A 19,526-nucleotide genomic window follows, 5' to 3' on the forward strand; every position below is an offset into this window, starting at 1 on the left:
GAGAGGTGAGAGATTCTGATGATGTCACATTACATCATTCTTATCTATGGGAATAACAGATGGACAGAACTGGAGAGGTGAGGACTCTGGAAATGTCTGTAGTGAGATTTATTAATGTGTCTCTCCATAACCAGGATTACACAGTAGTGAAGAAGACCTCTGGTGAGCGCTGTCAGGACCCTGTGTCTGAGGGATGGGGAAGACCCCTGAGCCCAATCACAGGGCCTCCACCTCACCCCCTGATACATGAGGACATCAATGGCCAGAAGATTCTACAACTCACCTACAAGATGATTGAGCTGCTGACTGGAGAGGTGACACTGCTGGGAATGCTGGGACATTATACAGTAACACTATCGAGGGATCGGGGGATGACGGTATCATTGTATGTGTCAGGTTCCTATAAGGTGTCAGGATGTCACCGTCTATTTCTCCATGGAGGAGTGGGAGTATCTAGAAGGACACAAAGATCTGTACAAGGACGTCATGATGGAGGTTCCCCAGCCCCTCACATCACCAGGTAATAGACAGGACTAAATACACACGGCCTATAATTATCTGTATGTAAAGAATGAATTCAGCCCTGTATGTGTTTCCTCCAGTTCTATCCAGTGAGAAGACAACACCAGAGAGATGTCCCCGTCCTCTTCTCCCACAGGACTGTAAACAAGAAGATCTCGATGTTCCTCAGGATCATCAGGTAGATGGAGAGAAGGTGTCATGAGATCTCCCCTACGATGTGTATAAGGCTATGAAGGTCTTGTGATCAGACTTGTTTTATCTCCCAGTATTATACACTGAACTGCCAATTTATTAAAAACACCGACACTTTCTTTATTGAAACTTTCCTGTATAGAGAATACTAATAACTCGTGTAATATAAAATAAAGTGATTATTTTTCAGTCTAAAACCACATTAGAATGTGAATTTTGAGTACTCCACCTAGGCATGGTTGTCAGGGAAATTTTGAAAAATTCCTAACCTCTTCAGTTTTTCTTGTCAAAAGTATTAGTACTGAGAATATTGTGATTGAGGGAAAAATACAATGAAAGGGGATCCATAGGACATTCATGATTTGTTGAGGAAGATACCAATAATATGTGAGGCAGTGACCAGTGTTACATGTGAGGGTTGCTGTTTGTTTCCACCAGGATGCGCAAGGAGGCACATTGAGGCCATGGGAGTGCATTGCAGTTACAGGCGTAGCTCTGATTGCAATGAAAAATAAAAGTGAGTGTTAGTCTTGGACAAGCTATTTGTCCAGGGCAGATTTTAGAAAAGCTGCTGGACTTTTGTTTTGAAATGGACTACAGGATGGTAGCGTGGCAGTCCGTTTCCTTCCTGGCCTGGTTTTCTATGTGGCCGAAGGCTCCAGGTTCTTTGGTTAAAAGCCCTGCAGTAAAGGGTTTGGCTCTGCAGAGCTCCACCTTTGTGAGGCAACACAGGCAAGTGGAGCCAAACAGCCAGGGGAGCTGAGATGCCTGACACCCGCAGTGTACACAGAAGTGCAGTCGCCCACGGCAACTGGTCTTGGAGGTGGACTGGCGTGTTTATTAGCTGCAAACTGGAGGATATGGTTCTCGGCTGCGATCCGGAAGATACCATGTGCTGTGTAGTGCTGTGAGTTGGAAATTAATGCTGTGATTTGGACATTAATGCTGTCGAGGAAATGCATTAAAGAGACTTTTGTTTGGAACTTTGCTGGGTCACTGCCTCATCACTGCATAGCGTGGATACCGCTGCACTACAAATTGTAGGTAGTGCACAGTGTTGTAAATTTTAACTGACTACAGGACTGGTGTCCAACTAAGGCTACGTTCACATTAGCGTCATGCGACGCAGCGTCGCCGACGCACGACAACGCATGCGTCATGCGCCCCTATCTTTATCATTGGGGACGCATGCGTTGCGTTGTCGTGCGTTTTCGGTAAAACGCACGACGCATGCGTCGTTTCACCGCACCTGGGTGGCGTCGGAGACGCTACCTTGTTGCATTTTTCTAGCGTCCAAAAAACGCACGCTTCGCACTTGCGTCGCTCGTGCATCGTCAATGCGTTCAATTTCCCATTGAAACCTATTGACAACGCACTTGCGTCGCGGGTGTGCGTCGTGCGTGCGTTGTGCGACGCATGCGTCGTTAGATAAAATAAAACAAAAAAGTGTCTAGACAGTGCAAACAGTGAGAAAAACATCCCCCATATATAAAGAAAATGTTGGATTGTTTGTCACTTCTGCTGCAGCATCTTGAGGCAAGACACCAGAGGCACATCTCCAGAATATCTAGAGGCATCACACCAGAAAACCAGACGACTTCTACTATTCATCCGCTGTCCAGAGATGTAAGTATAGAATTATTCTGTGCATTTTCTACATGTTTTTTAAAATTATTTTTGCAAGTTGTGTTTTATATTCTGCACTGTGGTTAAAGATATTGTGGTATTTTTAGTCTGGTTGTGATGTATGGCGTGGTATAGGATGGCGTTTCATTGTCTGCGGCCTTGATTATTGTTACAGGATAGATTTTTCGTTTCCATTTTTTGGTTTGGTGGTGTTTTTTGTATTCAGTTGTGATGTTTTATTCTTGCGTTATATGATGGCGTTTAATAGTCTCCGGCCCTGTCGGTTTAATTGTAAAGTATGGTAGTATAGAATGATTCTGCGCCCTTTTATTACATTTATTAATTTTTTATTGCAAGTTGTGTATTATGTTCAGCACTGTGGTTGTGTAAAGACATTGTTGTATGTTTTCTGGTTGTGATGTATGGCGTTGTATGGCCCTTTTATTGTCTCCGTCCCTGTCGGTTTTATTGTAAATTATGGTAGTATAGAATGATTCTGCGCCCTAAATGTAATAATTTATATTGCAAGTTGTGTATTATGTTCAGCACTGTGGTTGTGTAAAGACATTGTATGTTTCTGGTTGTGATGTATGGCGTTGTATGGCCCTTTTATTGTCTCCGTCCCTGTCGGTTTGATTGTAAAGTATGGTGTGTTATTAATGTTTCTGCCCTTAATTTTTGGGGGTTGTTAATTTTTTACTTTCAAAAAACTATTGTGTTTTTAGGGTTGCTCCATGCATACTGTACTTTTTTAAAAAAAAACAAAAAACACTCTTTTGGGATTACTACATAGGGTCTGTTGTAGATTAGTTTTCTTATCTTTAGGCTTTTGTACTCTGCCATTGGGTTGTCTCTGCCATTGTTTCTTTAATTTAATCAATGTGGCAGTGTTGTTTGCTCAGCGTTAGTTCAGTTGGAGTGCAATGTTCTTTGTGGTTTAAATGATTTTTTTTTTTTATTTATTGCTGGATTGTGCATAGGAGCATAGTATCAATGTTATTTTGTTCTTTATTTCAGAATTGCATTAGTCATGGCCAGCGGCAGCGACTCGAGTCACACCCCACCGCTGAGGAGTCTGGTGAGTACATGATCTACTATTGCTTATATTCGCTGTCATTAGTAGATGGGTCACTCAACTTTTTGGTAAACTATTTTGCAGGCTTCTTCAAGTGAGGAGGAGAACCAGGAGGAACAGAGGGAGCAGGAGCAGGGACCACGGGGCCAAGCTGTGGTTGCAGGACGGAGAGTAAGTATTTATTTCAAACCTATTCATTTTTTTTGTTTAATTTTTTTGTTTTTGCGGTTATGGGGGGTGGTGGGAGGTTGTGGTGTTGTGTGTAGTAGGTGGCGGTGGAGGAGGTAGGGACCATTGTTTTTATCTTTCAAACATTAATATTTTCCATTTTTTCTAGGTTTCACAACGGGCCCTGGATGAACCACTCAATATTGACATGATGGTGGCATCCATTGAAGCACGGGGCCCGTTGTGGGACAGCCGTGACCCCCGGCACACGGACCAGGGCATATTGCGGCGTCTGTGGATAGAGGTGGCACAATCGCTGTGGGATGGCTTCGACAGCGCTTCACCAAAGGCCAAAACTAGTTTCCGTAAGTATTTACAAAATGCTGCTGTGACCCATCATGCCAGGATTACACAACCGTCTGTGATGTCTTCTATTGGGATTGCACACGGTTGCGTAATCGTTTTCAATATATTATCTAAAACCTTTTTTATTTTTTCAATTTATACACAGTTAAACAATTGAAGACCAGATGGCGCTCCATGAAGGACCGCTTCTGGAGGGGCCTGAAAAAGGAGGGACAGACTCGTAGTGGTGCTGCCGCTTCAAGGACCTCGGTGTATAAGTACAACCGTATACTGCAGTTCTTGCGACCAGTCCTTGAAAGCAGAGAGTAAGTATAGTACTTATGCACACACCTAGTTTTTACAACATGCATATTCACATACTACATTCCAGCCACGTAGCTTATTGCACAGCCAGTTATTTTGGCAAGTACAAAGTATAGAAATGAAGAAAAAAATGCAAGCTCACCGAGGCGTGAAAAGTAAAAAATACATACTTTTATCCTCTTCAATCATAAGCAGAGGATGAAACATCAGCACAATACAATAGACACTATCTACGCGTTTCAGGTGACAGGGAACATCAGACCTGAAACGCGTAGATAGTGTTTTTATTGTATTGTGCAGATGTTTCATCCTCTGCTTATGATTGAAGTGAATAAAGTATTTTGTTTTTACTTTTCACGCCTCGTTGACCTAGAATTTTTTATTCATTTCTGGTCTTCTCACACTTGACACAGCGGCTCCGTGCTCCGAGCCTTCTGGGATTACTACAATGTTGAGCTTGACTTACTAGCAATTTCACTGAAATCTGAAGTATACAGAACACAGAAAAATAGTAGATTGGCCATGTCCAGCCAATATTTAATAGTGTAGTAGTATAGTGGCTATCCAGGTGTATCCCCGATTTTTTATACACAAAAAAGTAAAATATAATAGATACGGCATACATTCCACTGCAAAGCAGGTTATGTTCCCATGGTTGCTCAGCTCGCAGGACCTGTGATGACTAGGGTTGAGCGAAACGGGTCGAACATTTTCAAAAGTCGCCGACTTTTGGCTAAGTCGGGGTTTCATGAAACCCGATCCGACCCCTGTGCGGGGTCGGCCATGCGGTACGCGACTTTCGCGCCAAAGTCGCGTTTCAATGACGCGAAAAGCGCCATTTCTCAGCCAATGAAGGTAAACGCAGAGTGTGGGCAGCGTGATGACATAGGTCCTGGTCCCCACCATCTTAGAGAAGGGCATTGCAGTGATTGGCTTGCTGTCTGCGACGTCACAGGGGCTATAAAGAGGCGTTCCCGCCGACCGCCATCTTACTGCTGCTGATCTGAGCTTAGGGAGAGGTTGCTGCCGCTTTGTCAGAAGCAGGGATAGCGTTAGGCAGGGTCCATTAACCACAAAACCGCTTGTGCTGCAGCGATTTGCACTGTCCAACACCACCCTCGGTGTGCAGGGACAGTGGAAGTTTTTTTTTTTTTTTTTCCCCTCAGCGCTGTAGCTCATTGGGCTGCCCTAGAAGGCTCCCTGATAGCTGCATTGCTGTGTGTACGCCGCTGTGCAAACCAACTGCTTTTTTCAAAGCACAAATCCTCTTGTTCCTTCCTTTCTGCACAGCTATCTTTTTTGTTTGTCCACACTTTTTATTTGATTTGTGCATCAGTCCACTCCTTATTGCTGCCTGCCATACCTGGCTGAGATTACTGCAGGCAGGGAGATAGTAGCTGCCTGCCATACCTGGCTGAGATTACTGCAGGCAGGGAGATAGTAATTGTAGGACATTCCCTGTTTTTTTTTTTTGTTTTTTTTTTTGGTGGGAGATTAAGATTGGCAATTTGGCATTTCTGCTAGAGTGCCATCCCTGTGTGTGCCATCTCTCTCACATAGTGGGCCATAGAAAGCCTTTTCATTTTTCTGTATTTTTTTTTGTGGGGTGTATAAATTCTCCCTGATAAAAATACAGTGGGAGATTAATATTGGCCTTTGGGCTTGTGTGCCAGTCCTGAGTGTGCCATCTCTCTCACAAATAGTGGGCCATAGAAAGCCTATTTTTTTTTTTTTTGGGTTTTATAAATTCTCCCTGAAAAAAAGGGAGATTAATATTGGCCTCTGGGCTTGTGTGCCAGTCCTGAGCGTGCCATCTGTGCCAGCCCTGAGCGTGCCATCTCTCTCACAAATAGTGGGCCATAGAAAGCCTATTTAATTTTTTTTTTGGTTTTATAAATTCTCCCTGAAAAAAAGGGAGATTAATATTGGCCTCTGGGCTTGTGTGCCAGTTGTGAGCGTGCCATCTGTGCCAGTCCTGAGCGTGCCATCTCTCTCACAAATAGTGGGCCATAGAAAGCCTATTTAATTTTTTTTTTGGTTTTATAAATTTTCCCTGAAAAAAGGGAGATTAATATTGGCCTCTGGGCTTGTGTGCCAGTTGTGAGCGTGCCATCTGTGCCAGTCCTGAGCGTGCCATCTCTCTCACAAATAGTGGGCCATAGAAAGCCTATTTAATTTTTTTTTTGGTTTTATAAATTTTCCCTGAAAAAAGGGAGATTAATATTGGCCTCTGGGCTTGTGTGCCAGTTGTGAGCGTGCCATCTGTGCCAGTCCTGAGCGTGCCATCTCTCTCACAAATAGTGGGCCATAGAAAGCCTATTTAATTTTTTTTTTGGTTTTATAAATTCTCCCTGAAAAAAAGGGAGATTAATATTGGCCTCTGGGCTTGTGTGCCAGTTGTGAGCGTGCCATCTGTGCCAGTCCTGAGCGTGCCATCTCTCTCACAAATAGTGGGCCATAGAAAGCCTATTTAAATATTTTTTTGGTTTTATAAATTCTCCCAGAAAAAAAGGGAGATTAATATTGGCCTCTGGGCTTCTGTGCCAGTCCTGAGCGTGCCATCTGTGCCAGTCCTGAGCGTCCCATCTCTCTCACAAATAGTGGGCCATAGAAAGCCTATTTTTTTTTTTTTTGGGGTTTTAGAAATTCTCCCTGAAAAAAAAAGGGAGAATAATATTGCCCTTTGGGCTTGTGTGCCAGTACTAAGCGTGCCATCTCTCTCTCTCTCTCAGTCAGTGGGCCATAGAACGCCTATTTTTGGTTTTATTTGTTTTCTAAATTCTCCCTGAAAAAATCATTTTATTTTATTTGGTTTCTAAATTCTTCCTGATAAAATCATATTTTTTTTATTATTTTTTTTTCTAAAGTCTCCCTGAAAAAAACAAAACAAAAAAAAAAACAAACAAAAAAAACAGTGGGGGATTAATATTGGCCTTTCTGCTTGTGTGCCAGTCTTGACTCCTGTGTGCGTCATCTCTCACTCAGTGGGCCATAGAACGCCTATTTTTTGTTTTATTAGTTTTATAAATTCTCCCTGAAAAAATCATTTTATTTTATTTGGTTTCTAAATTCTTCCTGATAAAATCATATTTTTGTTATTATTTTTTTTTCTAAAGTCTCCCTGAAAAAAAAAAAAAAAAAAACAACCAAAAAAAACAGTGGGAGATTAATATTGGCCTTTCTGCTTGTGTGCCAGTCTTGACTCCTGGGTGTGCCATCTCTCTCTCTCTCTCTCTCTCTCTCTCTCTCTCCAATTGTGGTCCATAGAAAGCCTATATTTTTTTTCCTTGATTTGGGTTCCAAAATCTACCAGAGAAAATAACTACATCAATCATTGGTAGAAAAATATTGGCCTCTGGGCTTGTGTGCCACTCCTGACTCCTGTGTGCGTCATCTCTCAGTCAGTGGGCCATAGAACGCCTATTTTTGTTTTTATTTGTTTTATAAATTCTCCCTGAAAAAATCATTTTATTTTATTTGGTTTCTAAATTCTTCCTGATAAAATCATATTTTTTTTATTATTTTTTTTTCTAAAGTCTCCCTGAAAAAAAAAAAAAAAAAACAAACCCCCCAAAAAATGGGAGATTAATATTGGCCTTTCTGCTTGTGTGCCAGTCTTGACTCCTGGGTGTGCCATCTCTCTCTCTCTCTCTCTCTCTCTCTCTCTCTCTCTCCAATTGTGGTCCATAGAAAGCCTATATTTTTTTTCCTTGATTTGGGTTCCAAAATCTACCAGAGAAAATAACTCCATCAATCATTGGTAGAAAAATATTGGCCTCTGGGCTTGTGTGCCACTCCTGATTCCTGTGTGCGTCATCTCTCACTCAGTGGCCCATAGAAAGCATATAGTTTGTTACATTTGTTTTCTAAATTCTCCCTGCAAAAATCTATTTTTTTTTTTTGGGGGGGTTTCTAAAGTGTTCCTGAAAAAAATAAAAATAAAAAAAAAATAATAGTGTGACATTAATATTAACATTTGTGCTTCAGTGACAGTCCTGCGTGTGGGGCATCTCTCTAATTTGCAGCCACCAAAAACAGAGTGTGTAACATTGGGCCTGATTTTCGCTGTGGTCTCACCAACCTGTAAAGGGGTAGCTAAATCATACTGAAGTTATAGCTCACCGTGTAAGTTGTGTGACTGCAACAAATAACGTTAGTTTGGTTACGTTTTTAAAACAATGAGGAAGTCTAGTGGAAGAGGTCGTGGCCGGGGGCGTTCATTGTCAGCTGGTAATGAGGGTAGTGGTAGTGGTGGAGCATCAGGTGGTCGTGGGGAAAAAAATATTGCACCTAAGTCTGGAGCTGTGGAGCCAGGTTCGTCGTCCGGCTACACAAGGCCTCGAACGCTCCCTTTTCTGGGATTAGGAAAACCGCTTTTAAAGCCGGAGCAGCAAGAGCAAGTTTTGGCTTATCTTGCTGACTCAGCCTCTAGCTCTTTTGCCTCCTCTCGTGAAACTGGTAAAAGTAAAAGCAGCGCGTCGTTAGTGGATGTTCACGGTCAGGGACAAGTCACTTCCTTGTCCTCTTCAGCAAAAACAACAACAGAGAAGAATGCAGCAGGCGACACAACGGGTTACTCCATGGAGCTCTTTACACATACCGTCCCTGGCTTAGAAAGTGAAGCAGTTAACAGTCCATGCCCATTACAAGTTGAATCTGACATGGAGTGCACTGATGCACAGCCACAGCCAGACTACTATGCTGGTCCTTTGACTCAGACCACAACATTGCCCTCGCAGGGTGCTGATCAAGAATCAGACCCTGATGAGACTATGTTGCCCCATCACGAACGCTATACCACCGAACGACACGGTGACACAGACGAAGTTGCGCAGGAGGTACAAGAAGAGTTATTAGATGACCCAGTTCTTGACCCCGATTGGCAGCCATTGGGGGAACAGGGTGCAGGCGGCAGCAGTTCTGAAGCAGAGGAGGAGGAGGGGCCGCAGCAGGCATCAACATCGCCACAGGTTCCATCTGCCGGGCCCGTATCTTGCCCAAAACGCGTGGCAAAGCCAAAACCTGGTGGAGGACAGCGTGGCCATCCGGTTAAAGCTCAGTCTGCAATGCCTGAAAAGGTATCCGATGCTAGAAAGAGTGCAGTCTGGCATTTTTTTAAACAACATCCAATTGATCAGCGCAAAGTCATCTGTCAAAAATGTTCTACTTCCTTAAGCAGAGGTCAGAATCTGAAAAGTCTCAATACTAGTTGCATGCATAGACATTTAACCACCATGCATTTGAAAGCTTGGACTAACTACCAAACGTCCCTTAAGGTTGTTGCACCCTCGGCCAATGAAGCTAGTCATCAACGCAACATCCCTTCCGGCAGTGTAGGACCACCATTTAGCGCACCACCTGCTGTATCTGTGCAGGTATCTTTGCCAGGCCAAAGCAGTCAGGGTCAGGGAATCACCAGTTTCGTAGTAGGAAACACTGCATCTAGGGCACCGGCGGCAACAATACCATCTCCCACCGTCTCTCAGTCTGCCATGTCCACCGGCACCCCCGCTAGTTCCACGATCTCCAGCTCTCCAGTCCAGCTCACCCTACATGAGACTATGGTTAGAAAAAGGAAATACTTAGCCTCGCATCCGCGTACACAGGGTTTGAACGCCCACATAGCTAGACTAATCTCGTTAGAGATGATGCCCTACCGGTTAGTTGAAAGCGAAGCTTTCAAAGACCTGATGGACTACGCTGTACCACGCTACGAGCTACCCAGTCGACACTTTTTTTCCAGAAAAGCCATCCCAGCCCTCCACCAGCATGTTAAAGAGCGCATCGTCCATGCACTCAGGCAATCTGTGAGCATAAAGGTGCACCTGACAACAGATGCATGGACCAGTAGGCATGGCCAGGGACGTTACGTGTCCATCACGGCACACTGGGTAAATGTGGTGGATTCAGGGTCCACAGGGGACAGCAAGTTTGGGACAGTTCTGCCTAGCCCACGGTCTAGTAAACAGTTGTCTGTAGCCGTTCGCACCCCCTCCTCCTCCTCCTCCTCCTCGTCCTCCTGCAGAAGCAAGAGCTCGTCCACAGACCGCAGTCGCACAAACACTCCATCCGTACCTGCCACTGTTGCACACCAGGTGTCCCATTATGGGGCAGCTACTGGCAAACGTCAGCAGGCTGTATTGGCTATGAAGTGTTTGGGCGACAATAGACACACCGCGGAAGTTCTGTCCGAGTTCTTGCAGCAAGAAACGCAGTCGTGGCTGGGCACTGTAGATCTTGAGGCAGGCAAGGTAGTGAGTGATAACGGAAGGAATTTCATGGCTGCCATCTCCCTTTCCCAACTGAAACACATTCCTTGCCTGGCTCACACCTTAAACCTGGTGGTGCAGTGCTTCCTGAAAAGTTATCCGGGGTTATCCGACCTGCTCCTCAAAGTGCGTGGACTTTGCGCACATATCCGCCGTTCGCCTGTACACTCCAGCCGTATGCAGACCTATCAGCGTTCTTTGAACCTTCCCCAGCATCGCCTAATCATAGACGTTGCAACAAGGTGGAACTCAACACTGCACATGCTTCAGAGACTGTGCGAACAGAGGCGGGCTGTTATGTTTTTGTGGGAGGATACACATACACGGGCAGGCAGTAGGATGGCAGACATGGAGTTGTCAGGTGTGCAGTGGTCGAAGATTCAAGACATGTGTCAAGTCCTTCAGTGTTTTGAGGAATGCACACGGCTGGTTAGTGCAGACAACGCCATAATAAGCATGAGCATCCCCCTAATGCGTCTGCTGATGCAAAGTTTGACGCACATAAAGGATCAGGCGTCTGCACCAGAGGAAGAGGAAAGCCTTGATGACAGTCAGCGATTGTCTGATCAGGGCAGTGTACATGACGAGGTACCGGGCGAAGAGGAGGTGGAGGATGAGGAGGATGATGGGGATGAGTATATTTTTAATGAGGAAGCTTTCCCGGGGGCACGGGAAATTGGTGGCGTGGCAAGGCCGGGTTCTGGTTTTTTGAGGGACACAAGTGACGTAGATTTGCCTGCAACTGCCCCTCAACCAAGCACAACCGCAGATTTGACAACGGGAACTTTGGCCCACATGGCGGATTATGCCTTGCGTATCCTCAAAAGGGACACACGCATTACAAAAATGATGAACGATGACGATTACTGGTTGGCCTGCCTCCTTGATCCTCGCTATAAAGGCAAATTGCAAAATATTATGCCACATGAGAACTTGGAACTAATATTAGCAACAAAACAATCAACTCTTGTTGACCGTTTGCTTCTGGCATTCCCTGCACACAGCGCCCGTGATTATTCTCACACGAGCTCCAGGGGCCAGCAGACCAGAGGTGTTAGAGGGGCAGAAATCAGAAGTGGCGTTGGCCAGAGGGGTTTTCTGACCAGGTTGTGGAGTGATTTTTCTATGACCGCAGACAGGACAGGTACTGCAGCATCAATTCAAAGTGACAGGAGACAACATTTGTCCAGTATGGTTACAAACTATTTTTCATCCCTTATCGACGTTCTCCCTCAACCGTCATTCCCATTTGATTACTGGGCATCCAAATTAGACACCTGGCCAGAATTGGCAGAATATGCATTGCAGGAGCTTGCTTGCCCGGCAGCTAGTGTCCTATCAGAAAGAGTATTCAGTGCTGCAGGTTCAATACTAACAGAAAAAAGGACTCGTCTGGCTACCCAAAATGTAGATGATCTAACCTTCATTAAAATGAACCACAACTGGATTTCAAAATCTTTTGCCCCACCCTGCCCGGCTGACACCTAGCTTTCCTATGAAAAGGTCTTGCCTGTGGACTATTCTGAATGACTTTTCCAATCTCGTAATTTTCTTCACCTGATTGTCCAGCATACGACATGTTTCCACCTCACGAAATGGCCAAACTCCCCACACAGGGCCGTGCTATCGCCACTTTGCGCTTGGACCCTTGAGAGTGCTGTTTGTCTGAAGAGGTGGGTGTGGCCGCTTTTGGTCGACGGCACTGCCACTGGGTCCCTCATAGTACAATAAAGTGTCTCTGGCGGTGGTGGTGCGCACCCAACGTCAGACACACCGTTGTAATATGAGGGGCCCTGTGCCTGTACCGCCGGCCACAAGACAGTTCCCCCCCCCCAGCTCAAACAGTGCTCTACCACTAGCAAAATTATCTCTCACAGCTTCACCAATGTGTAGTCTAGGCGCTGACATCCTTCAATGCCTGGCACTGACAATACCATTGTTTTGACATTTTTGTTATGTTAGGCCTTCGAAGCCTGTCTGCGGTCCCTTCTTTCTACAACTACTACACTGACCAGGCCACTGCTGGCCGTGTTACCCTGGAACCAATTTAAAAGTGCCTACAGTTAGCCCAATTTTGTTATGTTAGGCCTTCGAAGACTGTCTGCCGTCACTCCTTCCACTAGACTTCCACTGACCATACACTGCTGCCCATGTACCCCTGGAACCAATTTAAAAGTGCCTACAGCCAGCCCAATTTTGTTATGTTAGGCCTTCGAAGCCTGTCTGCGGTCACTCCTTCCACTAGACTTCCACTGACCAGACCACTGCTGCCCGTGTACCCCTGCAACCAATTTAAAAGTGCCTACAGCCAGCCCAAGTTTGTTATGTTAGGCCTTCGAAGCCTGTCTGCGGTCACTCCTTCCACTAGACTTCCACTGACCAGACCACTGCTGCCCGTGTACCCCTGGAACCAATTTAAAAGTGCCTACAGCCAGCCCAAGTTTGTTATGTTAGGCCTTCGAAGCCTGTCTGCGGTCACTCCTTCCACTAGACTTCCACAGACCAGACCACTGCTGCCCGTGTACCCCTGGAACCAATTTAAAAGTGCCTACAGCCAGCCCAAGTTTGTTATGTTAGGCCTTGGAAGCCTGTCTGCGGTCACTCCTTCCACTAGACTTCCACTGACCAGACCACTGCTGCCCGTGTACCCCTGGAACCAATTTAAAAGTGCCTACAGCCAGCCCAAGTTTGTTATGTTAGGCCTTGGAAGCCTGTCTGCGGTCACTCCTTCCACTAGACTTCCACTGACCATACACTGCTGCCCATGTACCCCTGGAACAAATTTAAAAGTGCCTACAGCCAGCCCAAGTTTGTTATGTTAGGCCTTCGAAGCCTGTCTGCGTCCCGTTCTTTCAACTACAACTACACTGACCAGGCCACTGATGGCCGTGTTCCCCTGGAACCAATTTTAACTTGCCTACAGCCAGCCCTATGTTATTATGTTAGGCCTTCGAAGCCTGTCTGCGTCCCGTTCTTTCAACTACAACTACACTGACCAGGCCACTGATGGCCGTGTTCCCCTGGAACCAATTTTAACTTGCCTACAGCCAGCCCAATGTTAGACCTTTGATGCCTGTCTGCCGTCACTCCTTCCACTAGGCCTCCACTGACCTGTCTATTGCTGCCCGTGTACCCCTTGAACCAACATCATTAAATATAAAAAAAATTAATTTGATTATAAAAAATAAGATCGTGTTGAGATCTCAAATGCAGACATTTTAACAATCAAAACAAACACACAACAAATATCTGGAACTGTACTACAAAGGTCCAACAGCTACAATTTCTTTCTCCTGCAAGAAGTTAACTGAAAGTTTTTTGGAGTTGTTAACACAGATATGGCATCCACCGAGTGTTGTCCTGTCGCGTCTCCTTTAAATTATTTCCAATAAGATGTTAAACTATTAATTTAATAAAATCAATAATTAAAAAAATAATTGAGTAAGTCAAAAGCACATTGCAAATAAACATTAATTACAAATCAAGAAGCATGGCGCGTCCGAGGGTGAGTAGATACCGAATAAGAATATAATCACCCTCGGACGCGCAATGCTTATTTACAACAGCCTTCCTTCCTAAGAATCAGCCCTTCCGTGGTGTAGAGAGAGGTTGTGTTACACTCCAAGGTGTTCCCCAGGTTGCCTTTCCTGAGCTTCGATCTTCCGGCTCTCGTTTAGTAGCTGTTGGAAACTACGCTGCATTAGGCCTACTAATTGTGTATGGGTGAAACAGTGGCGCATCTGCGGTCCCTCCTTCCACTAGGCCTCCACTGACCTGTCTACTGCGGCCCGTGTACCCCTTGAACCAACCTAATAAAATATTTAAAAAATTAATTTGATTATAAAAAATAAGATCGTGTTGAGATCTCAAATGCAGACATTTTAACAATCAAAACAAACACACAACAAATATCTGGAACTGTACTACAAAGGTCCAACAGCTACAATTTCTTTCTCCTGCAAGAAGTTAACTGAAAGTTTTTTGGAGTTGTTAACACAGATATGGCATCCACCGAGTGTTGTCCTGTCGCGTCTCCTTTAAATTATTTCCAATAAGATGTTAAACTATTAATTTAATAAAATCAATAATTAAAAAAATAATTGAGTAAGTCAAAAGCACATTGCAAATAAACATTAATTACAAATCAAGAAGCATGGCGCGTCCGAGGGTGAGTAGATACCGAATAAGAATATAATCACCCTCGGACGCGCAATGCTTATTTACAACAGCCTTCCTTCCTAAGAATCAGCCCTTTCGTGGTGTAGAGAGAGGTTGTGTTACACTCCAAGGTGTTCCCCGGGTTGCCTTTCATGAGCTTCGATCTTCCGGCTCTCGTTTAGTAGTTGGTGGAAACTACGCTGCATTAAGCCTACAAATTTGGTATGGGGTGTAGAGACAGGTTGTGTTACACTCCAAGGTTTTCACCAGGTTGCCTTTCCTGAGCTTCGATCTTCATGCTCTCGTTTAGTAGTTGTAGAAAAGTACGCTGAATTAGGCCTACAAAATGGGTATGGGGTGGAGAGAGATGGTGTGTTACACTCCAAGGTGTTCCCCAGGTTGCCTTTCCTGAGCTTCGATCTTCCGGCTCTCGTTTAGTAGCTGTTGGAAACTACGCTGCATTAGGCCTACTAATTGTGTATGGGTGAAACAGTGGCGCATCTGCGGTCCCTCCTTCCACTAGGCCTCCACTGACCTGTCTACTGCGGCCCGTGTACCCCTTGAACCAACCTAATAAAATATTTAAAAAATTAATTTGATTATAAAAAATAAGATCGTGTTGAGATCTCAAATGCAGACATTTTAACAATCAAAACAAACACACAACAAATATCTGGAACTGTACTACAAAGGTCCAACAGCTACAATTTCTTTCTCCTGCAAGAAGTTAACTGAAAGTTTTTTGGAGTTGTTAACACAGATATGGCATCCACCGAGTGTTGTCCTGTCGCGTCTCCTTTAAATTATTTCCAATAAGATGTTAAACTATTAATTTAATAAAATCAATAATTAAAAAAATAATTGAGTAAGTCAAAAGCACATTGCAAATAAACATTAATTACAAATCAAGAAGCATGGCGCGTCCGAGGGTGAGTAGATACCGAATAAGAATATAATCACCCTCGGACGCGCAATGCTTATTTACAACAGCCTTCCTTCCTAAGAATCAGCCCTTTCGTGGTGTAGAGAGAGGTTGTGTTACACTCCAAGGTGTTCCCCGGGTTGCCTTTCATGAGCTTCGATCTTCCGGCTCTCGTTTAGTAGTTGGTGGAAACTACGCTGCATTAGGCCTACAAATTTGGTATGGGGTGTAGAGACAGGTTGTGTTACACTCCAAGGTTTTCACCAGGTTGCCTTTCCTGAGCTTCGATCTTCATGCTCTCGTTTAGTAGTTGTAGAAAAGTACGCTGAATTAGGCCTACAAAATGGGTATGGGGTGGAGAGAGATGGTGTGTTACACTCCAAGGTGTTCCCCAGGTTGCCTTTCCTGAGCTTCGATCTTCCGGCTCTCGTTTAGTAGCTGTTGGAAACTACGCTGCATTAGGCCTACTAATTGTGTATGGGTGAAACAGTGGCGCATCTGCGGTCCCTCCTTCCACTAGGCCTCCACTGACCTGTCTACTGCGGCCCGTGTACCCCTTGAACCAACCTAATAAAATATTTAAAAAATTAATTTGATTATAAAAAATAAGATCGTGTTGACATCTCAAATGCAGACATTTTAACAATCAAAACAAACACACAACAAATATCTGGAACTGTACTACAAAGGTCCAACAGCTACAATTTCTTTCTCCTGCAAGAAGTTAACTGAAAGTTTTTTGGAGTTGTTAACACAGATATGGCATCCACCGAGTGTTGTCCTGTCGCGTCTCCTTTAAATTATTTCCAATAAGATGTTAAACTATTAATTTAATAAAATCAATAATTAAAAAAATAATTGAGTAAGTCAAAAGCACATTGCAAATAAACATTAATTACAAATCAATAAGCATGGCGCGTCCGAGGGTGAGTAGATACCGAATAAGAATATAATCACCCTCGGACGCGCAATGCTTATTTACAACAGCCTTCCTTCCTAAGAATCAGCCCTTTCGTGGTGTAGAGAGAGGTTGTGTTACACTCCAAGGTGTTCCCCGGGTTGCCTTTCATGAGCTTCGATCTTCCGGCTCTCGTTTAGTAGTTGGTGGAAACTACGCTGCATTAGGCCTACAAATTTGGTATGGGGTGTAGAGACAGGTTGTGTTACACTCCAAGGTTTTCACCAGGTTGCCTTTCCTGAGCTTCTATCTTCAGGCTCTCATTAAATTGTGGTTAAATGGAACAACTGCATTTGGCGTACTAGTTGGTTTGGGGCCTACTATCGGTGTCTGCCACTCCTTGCTGTTCTCCTGGTTTCCTGTCCTGAAATTCCATTTTCAGCCTCTCGTTAAGTAGTTGTTAATGTTAGACTGCATTTGGCCTACTAGTTGGGTTGGGGCCTACTATCGGTGTCTGCCACTCCTTGCTGTTCTCCTCCACTGAACAAAGCTGTGCCGCCTGTTTACTACGGTTGCCAATTTTGAACTGCATTTCGACTACTTACTGATTTGGCCCTACTCTCTGTGTCAGCCTCTCATTCCAGTTGTCCTCCACTGCAATGCCCCCTGGTTATTCCTGTGTTACCAATTTTGAACTGCATTTAGCCCACTTTCTTCTTTGGGCCTATATCTGTGTTTCCACTTCATCGTGCCCATTGCCCAGCCAGTGATAGATGAGTCTGCTGGTACATTGACCCATAACGCAACATTCCCCGTGCACGCTACACAACAACATTGTGACCCTGCTGAAAGTCAGGTTGCTCTTCCCGCATACCATACCACCTTACACGGGGACAAAGAGGAAGGTGCAGATGAAAGTGCAGGTTCCTTCATCAGGTGGGGGGAGGAATACTAGTTGGCGACGTCACTGGCACAGGGCCTCTCATAGTACGCAAAAGTGTTGCTGCCGGTGGGAGGCGCCCCCGCCGTGCAAACACACCGCTGTACTTTGAGGGGCCCTGTGCCAGTGCCAATGCCAACGAGTGGGCCCCCCCTGCTTGCTCAGGTTCACAGCACTTGCAAAGTTGAAATACTTACCTCTCCCTGCTCCACTGCCGTGACGTGGTCCAGATTTCCTGGGCCCACTAATTACTTGAACCAGCCCTACCCCCCACAACTTTAGCCAAATGACCCCCAATTTCAAATGCCTTCCAATTATTATAAGGTAAATTACGCTTGACAAGCTTCGTTAAGAAGAATGGATGGTTTTGACATTAAAATGGGCACTCTAGGTGTTTTCCTGGCCCCCACTCACTGCCGACTATGCTGCCCCATTGACTTGCATTGGGTTTCGTGTTTCAGTCGATCCCGACTTTACGTCATAATCGGCCGATTTCACTCGACCCGACTTTGGACATAGTCGGGTTTCGCAAAACCCGGCTCGACTCTAAAAAGGTCAAGGTCGCTCAACTCTAGTGATGACGTCTCGGTCACATGACCGTGACGTCATGGCAGTTCCAACGTAAGCATAATTGTCTGGAGTTGCAAACCACAACCATGGGTGACTATTGTGAATTAAATAAATACCTTTTTTTTTAATATTGATGGTGCATATGCAGTGTCAATATTAAAAATAGGTTAATATTAATGGCGGCAATGGATACCTGGCGGTAAAGTTAATTAATGACACATGTGAAATGTGATATTTAGTATACTAATGGTTTCCTTATGTTTTCACAGAACACACAGCAGCACCCGCGAGACTGTCCGACCCTCTGGAGCGGTCCTTTGTGAAGCGCCATCTGAACAGTCGCAGCCATCCCACAGCGAGAGCAGGTCTGCACCACCACAATCTGGCGAACCGGCAGCCGGTCCATCAGATGTTCCCCTGGCCGAGGCCTCTGTCGCTCCTATTGGGTCTTCCCGACAGCGTCAGCGGGCCTTGGACAGGGCGCCCATGCCCGAATTTTTACATCTGAGCACCGTATTTCAGAATGGTTTCAAGGCGCTGTGCGATAAAATGTGCAATATCGAACGGCGTCTTGAAAACATCGAAACGGATCTCTCGAGGCCGGCCAAACATTTTTTTACTGCCATTCACAACGGCATGGTTGAACATCTTACGCCGGAACTCCAGATTTCGGTCATGCAGGGCTGCAACAATGTATATGTCAGTGCTCTGCAGCAGGCTCGGGTCATGCAGTCAGCGACAAATATGCCCGCAGTACCATCGCTGGCTGCCATGACTCCGACTCCTGCTGCAGAGCACCACCACAGAGCTCCGCGTGCCGAGGGCCACCGCCACCGCCACCACAGAACAGAGCCCCAAAGTTCAGAGCCTGACAGGCCTTCAAGGGGACACAGACGGGATGCCGACCCACACCCAGAGGGAGAGAGGAGGAAAAAGAAGAAGAAGATGACGACAAGTACTACGACCTTGGCTATGGCTGCTCCCAAAAGTACCACCAGAAAACACCCCGGGTCGACCCGGAGCACACCAAGTACCCAGGCTGGGTCTACACGGAGTACACCCAGTACCCAGCCTGGGTCTACAAGGAGTACACCATCACAGCCTGGGTCTACCCGGAGCCGGAGTAGCCAGCCAAGGTCGTCCCTCCTCCTCCCTCACCTCCTGCTTTGCTAATCTCGCCACCATCCACTGCCTGGATTGATGTCGGCATCCCGTCTAGTGTCATAGAGTATGCTGCTTCCTCCCCCTCGTCCTCCTCCTCGGTCTCCTCAACACCCCCAAAAAGTGTGGGATATCAATCCCCTTTAATTGCGGATGTTGGTACCCCCTAATAACATTTCCCAATTTTTTTTTTTGTACCCTAAATAAATGTTATTTTTTTTAAAAAAAATTAGTTTTTATTGTCTCAAATAAAGTTTGCACCAAATCACACCTTGCGCCGTATACACAAATCTTGTCTTTGTAACACCTGATGTGCAATGTCTGACAATATTTATCAATTTGTTTTTTTCATTGTT

The 19,526-nt window shown here is 45.2% G+C and overlaps 2 protein-coding genes across 2 annotated transcripts in view; both read left to right on the plus strand.

Annotated features, from left to right (window-relative positions):
• Positions 1 to 19,526, plus strand: part of LOC138664107 (zinc finger protein 585A-like) — a 132,613-nt gene that overhangs the window by 81,603 nt on the left and 31,484 nt on the right. The window lies entirely within an intron of this gene.
• Positions 397 to 19,391, plus strand: LOC138664105 (uncharacterized). Its single transcript, XM_069750531.1, has 8 exons — positions 397 to 520; positions 603 to 700; positions 2,242 to 2,340; positions 3,358 to 3,418; positions 3,500 to 3,586; positions 3,753 to 3,948; positions 4,095 to 4,254; positions 18,279 to 19,391. Exons 2-8 carry the CDS (start codon positions 681 to 683, stop codon positions 19,180 to 19,182), a joined length of 1,527 nt encoding a protein of 508 aa, XP_069606632.1. The 5' UTR covers positions 397 to 520; positions 603 to 680; the 3' UTR covers positions 19,183 to 19,391.

This window comes from Ranitomeya imitator, chromosome 2 (genome assembly GCF_032444005.1).
Source record: "Ranitomeya imitator isolate aRanImi1 chromosome 2, aRanImi1.pri, whole genome shotgun sequence".
In the NCBI taxonomy this organism is placed as follows: domain Eukaryota; kingdom Metazoa; phylum Chordata; class Amphibia; order Anura; family Dendrobatidae; genus Ranitomeya; species Ranitomeya imitator.